At 42.2% G+C, this 17778-nt stretch overlaps 1 protein-coding gene and 1 pseudogene across 1 annotated transcript in view; one reads left to right on the top strand and one right to left on the bottom strand.

The window, feature by feature from the left end:
- The window catches only part of ZNF81 (zinc finger protein 81), a 60029-nt gene that overhangs the window by 21072 nt on the left and 21179 nt on the right, over window positions 1-17778 (bottom strand). Inside the window, exon 3 of the mRNA XM_019632532.1 lies at window positions 4316-4442. Coding sequence (XP_019488077.1) covers window positions 4316-4442 — 127 coding nt within the window. The remainder of the gene's footprint in view (window positions 1-4315; window positions 4443-17778) is intronic.
- LOC109376554 (polypyrimidine tract-binding protein 1-like) lies at window positions 5286-7927 on the top strand (annotated as a pseudogene).

Raw genomic sequence — 17778 nt, 5'->3', positions numbered from 1 at the left:
GTGGTGACCCCCAACCATAAAATTATTTTCGTTGCTACTCTATAACTGTAATTTTGCTACTGTTATGAATCGTAATGTAAATATCTTTTTGTTTTCCGGTGGTCTTAGGCAACCCCTGTGAAAGGGTTGTTCGACCCCCAAAGGGGTCACGACCCACAGGTTGAGAACTGCTGGTTTAGAGGTTCTGTTCATCTAGTGTTCAGGGGACTTCCGAGGTTGAATGTTGTATAAATTATTTGTAATTTTGGTGTGGTCCTGGGAGGCAATTGGCACAGTGTCTGTCTATTCTGCCATCTTACCGTAAGTCCCCAAGAATGCATTTTCTGAACTGGTTATGGGGTTTCTGGAATTGGTTCCCTATTCTGATTCTATTTAAAGGCACTAATGATTCTACTTCCAGTTGTAAAGAGGGCACTAATAGTCTATGGCATGATGCAGCAATAGTGATATGCAAAATATCACCATGGGATACTCTTAATGAAATGATTGTAAGAGGCAAGATTCTGGGTGATCATGTATTTGATATCTTAGAAATTTTTATCAAACTTATAAATATAATAAGATTGGCTGGTTGCTCCTAATTGTACTGGGCAAAGTGGGGAAAGAAACGGATGAGCTCAGGGATTTGATTTCTCATCTCAAACACCACATAAATGACCTGAAAATTTCTATGTCTGTCCTGAAAGAAAACTTTGGCTCCTAGAGTTGCAGAGCTGAGACTGCTGAACAACAAACCCAGAGTCTCATCCTGTGAATAACAAAATTACTACTCAAGTTGAATTCCCAACTTTGGAGTATGTCTGCTCTTACAGTGAGGACATTGATTGGGAAGAAATGGGATCCTAATAATTGGGATGGGGACATATGAGGACACTGAACCTCTAAATTCTGATGAGTGTTCCCTGTCTGTAGAAGCAGACCTTCTACCCCCAACTGAGAAGATTACTACTTTGCCTGAGGAGCCTGCAATGACCTCCCCTGAGGTACCTGCCTTGCACAGCACTGATGGTTCCCTCACGAACCACTCCACCACTACTCTTTGTTTCTAGACGTATAACTAGATTCAAGTACCATCAGGCCCCAAAGGGTGAGGTGCAGAGTGTGACCCATGAGAAAATGCACTACACACCAAAAGAACTGCATGATTTGTCCAATTTATACAGACAGAAATCTGGGAAATATTTGTAGACATGGATATTAAGGGTATGGGATAAGATGGGGGGGGCTGGGAGCTGGATTTAAAAGGTGACGAGATTAAGAAGTAGAAATTGTCAGTTACAAAACAGTTGCGGGGGTGTAAATGAAGTACAGCATAGGGAATAAAATCATAATATTGTAACAACTATGTATAGTGCCAGGTGGGTACTAATCAGGGAGATGACTTCATAAATTATATAAATGTCTAACGTCTATGCTGTATACTCGAAAGTAACATAATATTGAATATATCAACTGTGATTGGAAAAAAATGTTAAAATTTTTAAAAGAGTGTGGGATAGTGGTGGCTCCAATATCAGCTGCTGTACCAGATTTGTTTTCATTGCTTGAGCAAATTAACGCAACCCCTGCTACCCAGTATGCAGCTATTGATCTGGCAAATGCTTTTTTGGAAATGCCTGTTAGTAAAGATCACTAGAAGCAGTTTGCCCTTTACCAGGGTGACTGTGCTATAAACAGGTCTATATAAAGCAAGTCCAGCTATATATTAATACCTTCATGTCCTACCTCAGAGGTATCTCAAATCTCCAGTGCTAGGTCATAATTTGGTTTGCAGGGATCTTGGTCACCTTTATTTTCCATAAGATATCACACTGGTCCATAATATTGATTACATTATGCTGACTGGACCTAGTGAACAAGAAGCAGCAACCACTCTAGACTTATGGATAAGATATCTATGTATGAGAGGGTGGGAAATAAACTTGACAAAAATTTAGGGGCCTTCCTCCTCAGTGAAATTTCTAGAGGTCCATTTGTGGGTCATGTCAAGACATCCCTTCTAAGGTGAAAAATAATTGCTGCACCTGGCCCATCTAACAAGCAAGAGAGAGGGACAATGCCTAGTGAACGTGTTTGGATTTTAGAGGCAGCATATTGCTCATGTGTGTCACATTGGCCCATTTATGGAGTGACCCAAAAGGATGCCAGTTTTGAGTGGGGTCCAGCAACAACAGAAGGCTGTGCAACTGGTCCAGACTGCCGTGCAAGCTGCTTTGCCAACTGGGCCATCAGATCCAGCGGATTCAATGATGCTTGAAGTGCAGTGACAGATAGAGATGGAGCCTTTGGCAGGCCCCTACAGGTGAATCACAGCATAGATCCTAGGATTGGGGAGCAGAACCCTGCCATTCTCTGTGGATAACTGCTCTCCTTTTAAGAAACAGCTTTTGGCTTGTTACTGAGTCTCAATTTACTTGCGCAGGGAATTTAAATATATTAGTCAGTGGAGGAAGAGAAACTCAGCAAGGATTCCCTCAGTAACAGTGAGTGAACATGGAAGAGCCCAGTACTGAATCCTTGCCCCATGGTGGGACCTAGGAAATGTGGCATATGGAAGACGCTCTTCCCTGTGCCACTCGTAGGGGACCCAAGTCCTTCTGATCGAGACCTAGCCTGCAGATGGTGTGAGGCCAGTAGCAGCCCCTGGAGCACTGAGCCTGGGTCTTTCCAGAGTTGTGTTGCTTGAGAATGCAGCCCAAAGTGAGTGGTAAACTCCATCTAAGGCTAAATACATGCAAGAAATCGACAGTCAACAAGTACCATAGGGAAAGTTAAAAAGAACTTCAAAGAGAGTGTGTAACTATTGAGAGATATGATGTCAAATCAGATGTGGCAACCTTACACCTTCTGCCCTGGGTGGTGGTCCTGTCCCCTCAGCCCTGGCAATGAAGTGAGAGACGTGCCCTTTGGAACCAACGAGGTGACAGCCTATTACCCCACACCTTCCTCGCCTATGCTCTTTGGGCCCGTGGTGGCAGTGATAGCCCTGCCGGTTTCTGAACCATTCTTGGAATCATTCATCTCTTTTCTTGAAGTCTAATAATGCATGTTCACCGCCAAATAGTTGTACCAGCCTATTTCCTGTCTGTAGACTCTCAGAAACCTCACAGCCTTCCTTCATTTTGTCCTATCTCTGTTCTCTTCAGTCCAAGCTGGCAGCGTTTCTACTGATATGGTTGATCAGATCCATGCACCTAATCTCTTCAGCAAATGTTTGTCCAGCCACATTCTTGGTGTTCTTTCCAGAGCACACCTTTCCATTTTTGTGCAATGTGGCTGATAATTTTTCAAATCTTCACATTCTGGTTCCTTCCTAGTAACAATTCCTTCTTCAATTTCTCTCTTTCCTCTAGCATTTTACTCTAAGTAGCAAGGAGAAACCAGGCCATGCCTTTAACATTGCACAGAAATCTCCTCAGCTAAATATCAAAGTTCATCACTTACAAGTCCTACTTTCAACTCAAGAAAACACAATTCAATCAAATTCTCTGCCACTTTGTAACAAAGATTGCCTTTCCTCCAGTTCCCAATAACATGTTCCTCACTTCCATCTGAGACTGCACCAAAAACATATTTTTTTCTAGGTATTTTATTTTACTTTTACTTTATTTGTATTTCTGAATCCCTTAGCCAAAAGCATCTTTAACATTCATATGTCTACCAACAGTCTCTTCAAGGCAATCTAGGCTTTTTCTATCAAGCATCTCAAAACCTTCCCAGCCTCTACTCACTGCCCAATTCCAAAGCCACTTCCATGTTTTTTTAGATATTTTTTATAGCAGCACCCTACTTGCCTGTACTACAAAAATCTGTATTTGTTTCCTAGGGTGGCTGTAACAAAGTACCACAAACTGGGTGGTTCAAAACAACATAAATTTATTGTCTCAAAGTTCTGAAGACCAGGAGTCCAAAATCAAAGTGTTAGCAGGACCATGGTCTTTTTGAAGGTATTTGGGAAGGAACTGTTTCATGCCTCTTCCTAGCTTTTGGTGGCCTCAGGCATTTCTTGGCTTATAGATGCATCACTCCAGTCACATGACATCTTTTCCTTCTGTATCTTCACATTGTCTTTACTTTGCGTGTGTCTGTCTCTGTGTCTAGATTTCCTGTTTTTATAAAGACACCAGTCATACTGGATTAGGACCCACCCTATTAACCTCATTTTAGCTTTATTGCTTCTGTAAAAACCATATTTTCAAATAAGGTCACATTCTTAGGTACCAAGGGTTAGGACTTCAACATATTTTATTTGGGGGACACAATTTTACCCATAACAAGCTCCTTACAGATTCACAGGGTGGCTGGCTGTGCTTACCCACGGAGAGCAGGTGGCTGTAGTTCTCCAGCATCACCTCCTGGTACAGGCGTCTCTGAGTAGAGTCCAGTTGCTGCCACTCCTCCCTGCTGAAGTCCACAGTCACATCCTCGAATGACAGTGAGACCTGTAACAACACAATTCTGTTCAAGGTGACATGGTCAGCACTGGGGGATGGAGAGAAGATAGATGGGAAATTGTTTTTAATGATTTTTTTCACCATAGTATGCCATATGGTGTGCCTATTAAATACCTAGTTTTACCTCATGTTCTATAGACTACAAGTACAAAATCATAAATTTCTGCTGTTAACTGTATCCAGCATTTAGTCTTTCATTTTAAAAAATAATAATTTTGTACAGGATTTGACCTTGACACTATTTTTTTGCTCATTTTAATGGGAAATCTGGGTTCTATAACTTTTAGAAGGAAACATGTATATTTTTTGCAAAACTTCACATAGCTCCCTCTACTGTTGCTTTCATTTACTTTAAAAATACGGCCATTTTCTTTTGATGCCTTTTTATCGCTCATCTCTAATTTAATTCCATAGTGGTTGGAAAATATACTCTGTATGATTCAACATATGGTCTATCTAGGAGGATCTTTCACATGTCTCTGGAAAAGAATGTGTATTCAGCTATTGATAGGTATCATGTTCTATGATATATAAATCAAGTGGTTGAGTGTTGTTGAAATTTTCAAACACTCTACTTGTTTGTCTTCTACTTGTCCAACCAATTGTTTGTTAACTTTCTGGTAAAAACTGACAAGGGGATAGTAAAGTTTATATGGCTGTGCAAAGGACATAGAAGAGCCAAAGCAAGTAATAGTATGTTGGATTTATACTACATAATGTTAAGACTTACTATAAAGCTACAATAATTCAGACAGTGTGGTGCTGATGTAAGTACAGATAGATGATATATCAATGGAACAGAACAGAGTCCAGAAATAGATACACGCATATATGGACAACTGTTTTTTCACAAAGGTGCCAATGTGATTTCATGGGAGAAAGGAAAGTATTTTCAAAATATTGTGCTGGAACAAACAGATATCAGTATTGGAGGAAAAACAAAACCTTGATCCATACCTCATACCATATAAAAAAATTTAACTCTTAAATTAACAAAAACTAAGTTCCAGTATGACTAAATTGCTTTTATCAGACCAACCCTCATACAGATAACAACTGTAAACTCTGAACAAAATGTAAAAAAACTATTACCTGAAGATACTGAAAAGCAAACAAAATCAGGCATCTACTGAAAGAGAGTTGACACTTAGAAGAAGAGATAGCTCTGGATGGGTTTACCATTTTTAAAGCTTTTAGCTTGCAAATAGGCCCAGTTAGTGCAATATATGATTTACAACAACCAAAATACAATCTGAAACTCAACATAGAAAGAGACAGAAGGGTGTTAAGAGAAAGGTAAGAGGTTCAGGAGTAAATGCAGAGACTGATCCTGAGATGATCCAAATGCTGAAATTAGCAGAAAAAGGCTTTAAATAAGTTATATATAAGTATGCTCAAGAACATGAAGAAAAATATGTTCATAATGAATAATAGGATAGCTCAACTGAGAAATAGAAACTATAAAAAATAACCAACTGAAAAGTCTAGAACTGAAAAATACAATCTGCAACTAAAAAGCATCCACTGGATGGGCTTAACAGTGCAATGGAAATAACAGAAGAAAAAGCTAATGAATATAAAGACAGATCAACAGAAATGATCCAATCTGAAAAGTAGAGATAAAATTTTTGCAAAAAACAAAACAATAGAGTCTCAGGGATAGGTAAGACAAAATCAAAATATCTAACATACATGTAACTTCAGGCCCAGGAGGTTAAGGGGGAAAGGGGCAGAAAATATGTTTTAAAAAATAACGAGCATTCTGGTGCATCCACTCTGTCTCCACCGAGTCTCCTCTGTGTGCAATGGACAGCATGTCCCAGACATAGAAGTTGGTACAAAGCAGAGAACGGAGGAGCTCTTCTCTGCATGTGTTAATAACAGACCCTTTATCATAGGCAAGCAACTCAGTCTCTGCCGCAAACAGAAATGACAGCAAGTTCAAAGATGACAACAGAAGTGCGGGTGTGCCCTCCAGAGTGATCCATATCCGCAAGCTCCCCAGTGATGTCACTGAGGGCGAGGTCAGCTCCCTGGAGCTGCCCTTTTGGAAGGTCACCACCCTCCTGATGCTGAAAGGGAAAAACCAGGCCTTCATGGAGATGAACAAAGAGGAGGTTGCCAACACCATGGTCCACTACTACACGTCAGTGATGCCCATGCTGCATGGCCAGCCCATCTACATCCAGTTCTCCAACCACAAGGAGCTGAACATGGACAGCTCACCCAACAAGACGCGGGCCCAGTCTTCCCTGCAGGCCGTGAACTCCGTCCAGTCATGGAACCTGGCTCTGGCCACCTCGGCCGCTACAGTGGATGCCGGGATGGCAATGGCGGGCCAGAGCCCAGTGCTCAGGATCATCGTGGAGAACCTCTTCTACCCAGTCACCTTGGATGTGCTCCACCAGATCTTCTCCAAGTTTGGCACGGTCCTGAAGATCATCACCTTCACCAATAACAAGCAGTTCCAGGTGCTGCTGCAGTACATTTAGCCCGTGAGAGCCCAGCATGCCAAGCTGTCCCTGGACGGGCAGAATATCTGCAATACCTGTTGCACACTCCGCATCACCTTCTCCACGCTCACCAGCCTCAAAATCAAATAGAACAACAGTAAGAGCCGAGACTACATCCGCCCTGACTTGCCCTCTGGTGACAGCCAGCCCTCGCTGGAGCAGACCATGGCTGCAGCCTTCAGTGCACCTGGTATAATGTCAGCCTCCCCATACGCAGGAGCTGGTTTCCCTCCCACCTTATCATTCCTCAGGCTGAAGGCCTCTCCAGCCCCAATATGCATGTGGCCCTGGCCCCTCTGGCCATCCCATCGACAGCAGCGGCTGAGGCTGCAGTGGGTCGATCACCATCCCTAGCCTTGGGGGCACCGGCAATTCCGTCCTGCTGGTCAGCAACCTCAACCCTGAGAAAGTTACACCCCAAAGCCTCTTTCTTCTTTTCGGCATGTACGGCAATGTGCAGTGGGTGAAGATTTTGTTCAATAAGAAGGAGAATGCCCCATTGCAGATGGCAGATGGGAACCAGGCCCAGCTGGCCATGAGCTAATTGAACAGGCACAAGCTGCACGGAAAGCAGGTGTGCATCACACTGTCCAAGCACCAGGATGTGCAGCTGCCCCATGAGGGCCAGGAGGACCAGAGCCTGACCAAGGACTACAGGAACTCACCCCTGCGCCACTTCAAGAAGCTGGGCTCCAAGAACTTCCAAAACATCTTCCTGCACTCAGTCACCCTGCACCTGTCCAACATCCCTCCCTCCATATCTGAGGATGACCTCAAGATGCTCTTCTCCAGCAATGGTAGCATCATCAAAGGGTTCAAGTTCTTCCAAAAGGACCACAAGATGGCGCTGATCCAGATAGGCTCAGTGGAAGAGGCCGTCCAGGCACGCATCAAGCTGCTCACCATGACCTGGGCAAGAACCACCACCTGTGGGTGTCCTTCTCCAAGTCCACCATCTAGGGCCCATCACCAGCACCGGCCTGCCGGATGCCCAGCGACAACTTCCATCATTCCACAAAAAGCCACTTTAAAAGCAGCTTAAGTGACCTTAAAAGACCAGAGATTTGATTTTTTTAGAGAGAAATAAGTTTACCTGTTTTTTAAAAAAATAAATCTAACTCATCTTGCTCACCTTGGGGAGATGGGGTGCTGGCTGCAGGCTCTTGGCGGCTGTGGACAGTGCCCACTCCCCAGGCCCCTTGCCTGTGCCCTCTGCATCCTGCAGGTTGGCGCTCCCAAACCTCCACTCAGCATTCCTGTGCCTTAGATCTGCTGCTCCCACAGGGCCTTCTTGGAGTAGCAAACGGGTAGGGGTTTGGGGGCTGAGGGGACAGCCTTCTGCAGGGATCATGCGCCTGGTGTGGCAGGAAGTCACCGTGCAGGGCTGCCCACACTCCAATCCTCATCTAATCAAGCGTGTGATCCTCCCCACCCTGGCGCTTTTGGCTTGGGGCTCGTCATGCTCTGTTGTGCTTTGATGCAGTGAGCACACCTGTGCCTAGCAATATCTCCAGTTGACCAAATATCCCAATCTTTCTTCATTTATATGCAAGAGAAATAGTTTTAAGTAACTTTTTATATAGCACGATAAAAATGGTATGAGTGTAATCTAAATTTCTTCCTCGTATGGCTTTGTGTACTGTACTTTTAATTTTATTCCTTGTAATGAAGTCGCAGGGCGGGACCTAGTTTCTAGGGCAGATGCCGTGGAGGGGGTGGGGCAGGAGAGCCCAGGTCCTTCTAGAAGCCCCAGGCCTCCATCTGAGACCTCCAGATGCCTCACACCTAACCTGCCCTCTGTCTCGGAGGACAAGGACTCTTAAGCCTTCAGGGTTTATTTTTCCTGCAATTTTTGGACCAAAGTTTTGTTTGTGTTCTTTGCCTCTAATGCTGGGCCCCCAGAAGGTAGGACAACAGCCCTCGAGTCTTAACTGTCTCCTTTCCCTCACATCACCCTGCACTCCCTGCTCCAAGGGGCTCTCCTGTGCACAGAACCCATGCTGGCCGGCCCTTCCCTCGGGGCTTGGACCCCTAAGATTCATGTTGGGGTGGGACAAGGGTGTAAATATTTATAATTTTTATACCTGTTGTAAGACATGAGAGGCAGAAAACGCTGTTTTTACGGGACACAAATGCATATTTTGATACCAACAATTACAGGCTCAGTACTGTAACGAGCACAGCACATTCCACTGCCTGCCCGATAGCTTGTAATGACTTGTATTGCAGAGAAAAGAATTAAAGTGATTTTGCAACAATGGCCTTTTCCACAGGCATTCTTCTATTCATGATGTAGAAGGAAATGGCCAGTCTGTATGAACTTTGAATAAACTCTGTCCTGCACTCCAAAAAAAATAAATAAATAATGGGCAGAGAAACTTCCCAAATTTGGTACCCGACATAAATTTACAGATTCAAGAAATTTGGCAAACCCCAAGCAGAATAAATCCACAGAAAACCATACCTAGGCATACTATAGTCAAACTAATGAAAACCAAAGAAGAAAAGATTTTGAAACTTGCCACGAAAAAGAAACCAAAATGACATATTACATATACAGAGAAACAGTGACTTAAACAACCACTTACAGATCAACAGAAGAAATGGAGGTCAAAATACAGTTGAATAATACTTCTAAAATACTGAAGGAAATAAGTATGATCTAACTGGGCAAAGTTAGGAGTTCCATGATTAGGTCTCAAGGCCTAGGAATAATTTTTCAAGGCTTTTGGCTGCACCCTCTGGGTTCTTGGTCCCACCCTCCAAGTCATCCTTCTTTTTCATGAAAGGTGAGAAGAGGTTTCTCAGCCTACTTCCTGCCAGCAAAATTTTGGGGGTCCAACGTCTTCTTTCCACTTTGTATAGTCTCTATCCCTTTCAGTCTAAGGTGGTAGTGTTTCTGCTAATATAGTTTGCTCTAAAATTTTATGGGTCATCTATGGCTCTCATTGGATTCACTCCACTAGACAAAAGCTGCACCCACAGATCCCTTTGAGATAAGCCATTCTTTATCTTGAACTCCTGCTGAGAGGAATAAGGCAGAACATTCTTAAGCTTCCTAGAGGCCCACTTTTCTACTGAGATCTATGAGGTGCTCTTCAGAGTTTTATGTGGCTGAATGCTCTGATCCTCTGATCTTTCTGAGGTCTTAACAAAAGGTTGTACAAGCACATCTTTTGCTTTATTTCTAGACCACATTTTCCTGATAGTGCTTCAAAGCCATTTCTTAATTTCAGTATCTTGTGCTATCTGCAGACGCTAATAATTTTCCAAACCATCAAGTCCTGGTTCCTCTGTGTTTAACAGTTTTTCCCTCGATTTATTTATCTCCTTTTACATTTTGCTACAAGCATCCAGAGGAAACTATGTGCCTTCAACACTTTGCTTGGAAATATCAGATGGATGACTAAGTTCATTAAGCACATGTTCTATTTTCCACATAACAGCGTTGCTAAGTTTCTATTATTCTATAATAAGGGTCTTCCAGTCTCCAAAACATGTTCTTACTTCCTTTCAAGCCCTTAGCAGCAACACCCTTAAAGTCCAAATGTCTATTAATAGTCTGTTCAAGCAATTTAGGATTTCTCTAATATGTTCCTTAAAATCCTTCCGGCATCTACCCACATTTGAAATACAGTCCCACATTCTTAAGTATTTTATATGGCACCACCCTATTCCCAGCAGCAAAATCTGTGTTAGTCTTCTATTTGATGCAAAACCAACTACCCTAAAAGTTAGTGAGTTACAACAGCTATTGTCTCATAGTTTCCATGGATCAGGAATCCAGATGTGGCTTAGCTGTGTTCTCTCATTCGGGGTTTCCCACAAGGCTGCAATCAAGGTGTTGTTGGGGGCTGCATTCATCTTGAAGATAGACTGGGGAAAGACCCACTTCTAAACTCAGCCAAGTGCTTGTTGACAAAATTCAGTTCCTTGCAAGCTGTTTCACTAAGTGACTCAGTTCCTCATTGGCTGTTGGTCAGAGGCAGCCTTCAATTCCTTGCCACGTAGGTCTCAACATAGGGCAGTTCACAACATGGCAGTTGGCTTCATCAGAGCAAGCAAGAAGAACCAGAAAGTGCCAGTCTTTTATAACCTAATCTTATAAGTGATATACCATCACTTTTGCCATATCCTAATTATTAGAAGCAATTCACTAGGTCCAGCCCACACACAGAAGAGAGTGGATTATACAAGGGTATGAAAATCAAGAAGTAGGGATCATTGAGAGCCACCTTAGAAGACTGCTTCCCATAACAACATATCGAAATTTAGGCAAAACAGATAAAGACAAATTTGAAGGAAATTTATAGCTTTAAATGCTTATATTTGAAAAAAGTCTAAAGTCAATGACCTAAAATTTAACCTCAAGAAGCTAGAAAATAAAATGTCATGTAAACCCAAAGAAAGTAAAAGAAAAAAAATTAGTAAAGACCAAATATTAATGAAATAGAAAAGAAACAATAGTAAAAGTCAACAAAAAAATTAATTCAAGCTGGATTATAGACCTAAACATAAAAACTGAAACTAAAAATGACCTAGAAGAAAACATAAGAGAACATCTTTGCAACTTTGGGTAAGCAAGGATTTCTTGACATAGTACAAAAAGCACCAACCATAAAATAAAATTTTGATAAATAGGACCTTATCAAAATAAAAACTTTTGCTCACCAAAAGATGCCATTAAGAAAATGAAAAGTCAAGCCACAGACTGGGAAAAAATATCTGCAATACATATACAAAACATGCATATTCAGAATGTAGAACTCCTATAAAGTAATAAGAAAAAGACACATAACCCAATTTTTTAAAAGATTTTTGTTGGGGGATTGGGGGGATGGGAACAGTGCTGGGGAATTGGGGGAAGGGGAACAGACAAGTTGCTGTCGTTTTGTTCCTCAGTCTAGTTGTGGAGGATGTTGCTTCAATGGCTCAAGTTGGCACCATCACTGAGCTCTTTCTGGGCAAGGCAGATCAGTTGCCAGCTTCTGGACGGCCATTCATGGTGGCTGCTGGCCACTCACTCTGGCTGCTGGCCACTCACGCTGGCTGCTGGCTACACACGGTAGCCCATGGCAACCCACTGCCACAGGGGCTGCAGCCCACGCTGTCGCCGGCGACCCACGGCAGCCCAGCTCCAGGTTGAGCTGTTGTTCAGCATCCTAGCTGTGGAGAGCAGCATCACTGGCCCTCATATGTGGGATCTGAACCGGTGCCCTCTGGTGTCCCAAGCCAGTTCTCAACCATCGCACCACTCAGCCGGCCCACCCAATTTTTTTAAATGGTAATAATACTTGAACAGATACACACAAAAAGATATACAAATGGCCAATAAAGCACATGAAAACAGGTTCAAAATCATTAGTTATAAGGGGAATGCAATACACTAGAAAAGCTAAAATTAAAAAGAAACTCAAAAATTGCTGGTAGGAATGTAAAATTGAACCATCACTTTGGAAAACTGTTTGACAGTTTCCCATAAAGTTAAACGTACTCCCATGCTATAATCTACCAATTCCATTCCTTGGTAGTTGAAAGAAAGAAAGAGAGAGGGAGAGAGAACAAACATATGCCCTCAGAAAAATTCTACAATAATTATAGCAGGCTTTATTCATGATAACCAAAAACTAGAAACATTCCAAATGTTCATCAGCAGGTAAATGCATAAATAAATTGTGATACATAATACAGTGGAATACTCAGCAATAAAAAGAAACAGTGACTTAGGTGAAATAAGTCAGGCTGAGAAAGACAAATACCATGCGATTTCATTTGTATGTGGAATCCAAAGAACAGAATAAAAGAACAAACAAAACAGAAATAGACTCATAGATACAGAGAAAAAGCTGATGGTTGCCAGATGGGAGAGGGTTGGGGGATGGTGAGAAGGTGAAGGGATTAGGAAGTACAAATTTTTAGCCACAAAATAGTCACGGGGATATGAAATACAGTATGGGGAATATAATCAATAATGTTGTAAAGACTATGTAGGGTGTCAGATGGGTACTGGACTTATTGGGGGGATCACTTCATAGATTATATAGATACCCAACCACTGTGCTGTACACCTGAAACTAATATAAAATAATATTGAATATCAACTATAATTAAATATATACAGTGGGTGCCAAAAAATGTATACACATTTTAAGAAAGGAAAACTGTTATTAAAATTGTAATGCTCAATATATACCAATTACAAAAGATGAATACAAGTCACATTTGACTTCTGCAATTACAAGAGGTGCTAAAAGTGGTTACCATCAGCATCCAGACACTTCTGATTATGGCAAACTACTGCCTGAGCAATGCTGACCAAAGTGTCCACTTATATACATTTTTTTGGCATCCTGGGTATATATAGTCACAGGATGTAAAGTACAGCACAGTGAATATAGTCAGTGGTATTGTAGTAACTATGTACGGTGTCGGATGGGTAGTAGACTTGGGGGAGTTATCACCTTGTGAGGGGTATGAATGTCTAATCATTGTTATTTTGCATACCTGAAACTAATAAAATTAAATTTAAAAAGAAAACAGCTGACAGACACAATAACCTGGATGACTCTCAAAAATACTTTGTTACTTTACAAACAGAAGCCAAACACGGACATATGATTCTATTATTTATATGACAATGAGGAAAAGGCAGGGCTAATCTATAGGCATTTAAAAATCTTAAAAATGGTTGTCTCGGGGAGGATATTGACTGGTCAAGAGTGTACTTTCAAGGGTGATGGACATGTACTATATTTTTATTTTAATTCGAGTGATAATTATGTATTTGCCAAAACTCATCCAACTATTAATTTAAGATCTGGGCAATTCAATGTATTTCAAGTATAACTCAGTTTAAAATAAACAAACAAAAAAAGTACATGTTAGAAATATATCCAGGGTGCACTGTAGGCCCCAAATCGAAAACAGGCAATTCTACTGGGGGTATAGGTTTAGGTTCCATGGGTTGGTACAGTTGGTAAATTGAATCTTGGGAGAAAATAAGTGTGATGGAGATAAGTAGGGAAAACATTCTCCAGAGAAGACAAAGAGAATGGTGTGGGGATAGGAAACTATGTGGCAATTAAGAGCAAATAGGTCTGTAAAAAAGAGAGAAGACTATGTAATATGTCTAGGAGCGATTATGAGAAAAAAAATCTAAGGAAGTATGGCAGAGTCTGGTCATGGAAACAGCATGAATTATTTTAGTAATAGATCACCTTGAAGTATTTTATATATAGGAAAGAGATATAACTTGAATTTTATACTAAAATGACTATCCTTCCTCTAAGTACTGCATTTCAGGATAAACAAATAGTTGATTATGGAAATTTATTATTTGCAGAAGTATTTCAGCTAGTAAATGCTAATAAAAGCAAGGATCACCAATGGCTTCCAAAGCCATTATGTGAAATCTGGAGGGACTTTATAATCTATGGATCAGGTTGACAACCCCTGAACATATTAAGAGTGATAACCAGGCATTATGTGCCTCCTAGAGGGATGAACTTGCAAGCATTCAACACCACCTATGAAGTATTCTTGCCAAAAAAGAAAATGAATCTGAATTGATCAAGCCTCTAGATCAGCGGTTCTCAACCTGTGGGTCGCGACCCCTTTGGGGGTCGAACAACCCTTTCACAGGGGTCGCCGGGTACTCGTATGTGGGCGTATCTGCATGTGGGCCTGGAGACAGATAGAGGAGTATTGTCTCGGTTCCTAAGACCATCAAAAATATGTGTTTTCCGATGGTCTTAGGCGACCCCTGTGAAAGGTTGAGAACTGCTGCTCTAGATTGATCAGTTCACATTAAAATGGAAATGTAGTAACTTTTAAATAACACCGCAAGAATACAATTAGCAAATTCCAAAATGTGGGACATGGTTCAGGGCAAATGGGCCAGTTTCTTCAACAAATAAATAGTAACAGAAAAAACAAGAGGGAAGTGAATCTGTTAGCTCTCTTACAAATTAAAATGGACTTGATAGACTATTGGGAGACAATTCTCCATGGGTCTCTCACATTACTATACATCTTGCAAAGAGACTCACTGCCTGCCTTTTTTCCAAACTATCTTTTCAAGGATGTTTATATAGCAAACAGCCTTAAAAGATAGAGTCCCTGTCCAGAGCAAAGGGCAGGCTATACTAGAAATTATCCTCAAGATAATTTCTCCTTCCAGGTAAATATCAGGCAATCTTACTACCCATTATGAAAGATTCAGGGCCCATAAGCGTGGGGCTCCTCTCCTATAATGGGACCCACTGCATGTGTAGGTATCATCTGGCCCGCTTTGTATCACCCTTAAAAAAATAAAATTTAGAGACGTGGAACAAATGTTCATACTCTGGCTACCACTATTGTCAGGAGTCTCATGTCTTCTGCCAGCATCCATGAAACTGTGGCAGGCTAACGTGTGAGCTAGCAAGCAGGGTAAAATCTCAGACCCTTTCCAGTTCTTGCAACTTTTGGTGATTAGGATGAGCTGCGCACAGAGATGTGTTTTTCTGGAAAAAGGAAGAATGAGGGCCACTTAGACCTCTGGTAGACAGAGTAACGCACCCTCCCCCGCCAAAGACGTCCACATCCTGAACCCTGGAATTTGTGATTATGTTATATTACGTGAATTAAGGTTGCAGTTGGGATTAAAGTTGCTCTTTGTCTGAGCCTAAAAGTAGGGAGATTACACTGGATTATCTGGGTGGGACCAATGTAATCCCAAGGATGCTTAAAAAGTCTGAGTGAGGTAGAAGAGGTTAGAGTGATGCACTGTGAGAAGAACCAATTTGCTGCTTCTGGCTTTAATGATGGAAGAAGAGGGTCCATGAGCCAAAGAATACAGGCGGCCTGTAGAAGCTGCAAAGGGCAAAGAAATGGATTATTTCCTAGAACCTTCAAAAAGAAATGCAGCCCTACCGGCATCTTGGTTTTAGTCTAGTGAGAGCTATTTTAGATGTCTGAAACACAGAACTGTAAGATAATAAATTTCTGTTGTTGTAAGCCACTAAGTTTGTGGCCATTTGTTACAGCAGTGATATAAAACTAACAAGTGGGCCAATTAAAGGGATTTGAGGGAAGTCCATGGGACTCAGTAGTGAATATGTTGCCCAAATTGCGTAGTTAACTGCAATAAATGGTCCTCCACTGTGTTGCCTGTCAATGGGGAGGAACGGGGGAAGTTATTGCATGCCAAGTACCACGAAGCAGGTTTAAAGACAGCTGCCTGAAGAGGGTCCTCACTGGTCCTAACTTGCATCCATGTGGGGGATTTCCTTAGCAGCCTGGCTGTCAGCCTCAAGTCCACCCCACTGTAACAACTAGCACTGAGATGTGGTGGGCGGCAGGGGCGGTTCCCAACCCTTTTGAGACAATAGTTACAGAGATGAGCATCCATACTCGGGGAGAAAGGAGGGGAACTCGTGACTGGTATGGGCAGAAACCAGGCAAATGGTTCGAACTCTGGCTGGTTGGTTGAGAGACGAGCGGGAGGGCATGTATAGCTTGTTAAGGAAGAATGGTGACAGGTGGACTGTCTTATGGCTCATCCCTTCCTACAGTCTACCATGCCCACCTTCTATCCATTCAGAAACAACAGCAAAAGGTCGCAGAGCTTTTCTGCAGTAGATCCTGCCTGCTATGATTTAACCTTCTCAGTGAGATTTCCCTGAGTGAACTCCTGTGGGAAACCACAGATGAGACATGGACTAGCATCTGGGCACTAACTGCCCCACACTGGATCTATAATGCTGGTGAAGATGACCCACTGGGAAATGAGAAACTGACCCAAAGAATTCTAGATACATGTTTGAAGTCCGCCCACCGCCCTGAGAAACTTCTCTAGCCTTTACCTTAAAACTAAGCAAAAACTTAAGATATGCTATTATATTATAGATGGAGTTCAGGACACACTACCCCAAAATATGGCACCTTGTCATACTGAATATTTTAAGCTAAAGGAGTTTGAGAAAAACAGCAGAAGCAGGAAGGTCACTCTGATCTTCCCGCCGCCTTTCTCCCCTTCTCGTAAGACCCTCATGTGAGAGGTGCCCTCCCCATTACCAAGGAAAGGAGCTTCCTTATCTCCAAAAAAAAGGGGACTCTAAGAAGAATCCTAAATCCTTGCTAAGTGTCCCCCAGTTTACTACACTTACCTCACACTCTCTGACCTATTATATTCCTCCACGACTGTCTACTCTTCATCAAGCCTAGCATAAAACTACTGAGGCCTGTTTCTTCAGGTTTTCATTTCCTTATGAAGGCTCCCTCATCACACAAAACTTATATTAAATTTGTATGCTTTTCTCCTGTTAATCTTTGTCAGTTTATTTTCGGACCCAGCCAGGGATTCTATGGCCAAGGAAAACTTTTTCCTCCCTTACCCTATCATGAAAACGGGCAGGAAATGCCCCAGATTAAAGTGGACATCCTAAAGAGAAAAAGTTGCTACGTGCTGTAAATCCTGAGTTATTTAGCCAATGGGTATGACTGGGCAGCAGTGTGGCTGTGGCTGCAGAATCGAGGCACCCCTAAAGGTGAAATACATGGCATCAATCATGAGGACCCTGCCACCTGATACAGAGCTCTGGGCATACTGAAAACATGAGACGTTCATCGGCCTGAACAGCTCGCTGCATTGTTCAAAACCATGAGTCAATGTAAAGACTTGTTTGCTGGCATGGAGCCACCCTCTCACTCAATGCCTCATCTCTCCCTCCCCCTTGTACCCTGAAATCAGCTGCTTTGAAGAAATGATTAGGGGTGGGACAGAGGGCTCCCTGATCCCAAGAGGGACTAAAGGCCACACACACACACAC

This window comes from Hipposideros armiger, unplaced genomic scaffold (genome assembly GCF_001890085.2).
Source record: "Hipposideros armiger isolate ML-2016 unplaced genomic scaffold, ASM189008v1 scaffold_1151, whole genome shotgun sequence".
Taxonomy (NCBI): Eukaryota; Metazoa; Chordata; class Mammalia; order Chiroptera; family Hipposideridae; genus Hipposideros; species Hipposideros armiger.
The sequence above is the reverse complement of the archived record's forward strand: the minus strand, read 5'-3'. Positions and strand labels throughout refer to the sequence as shown.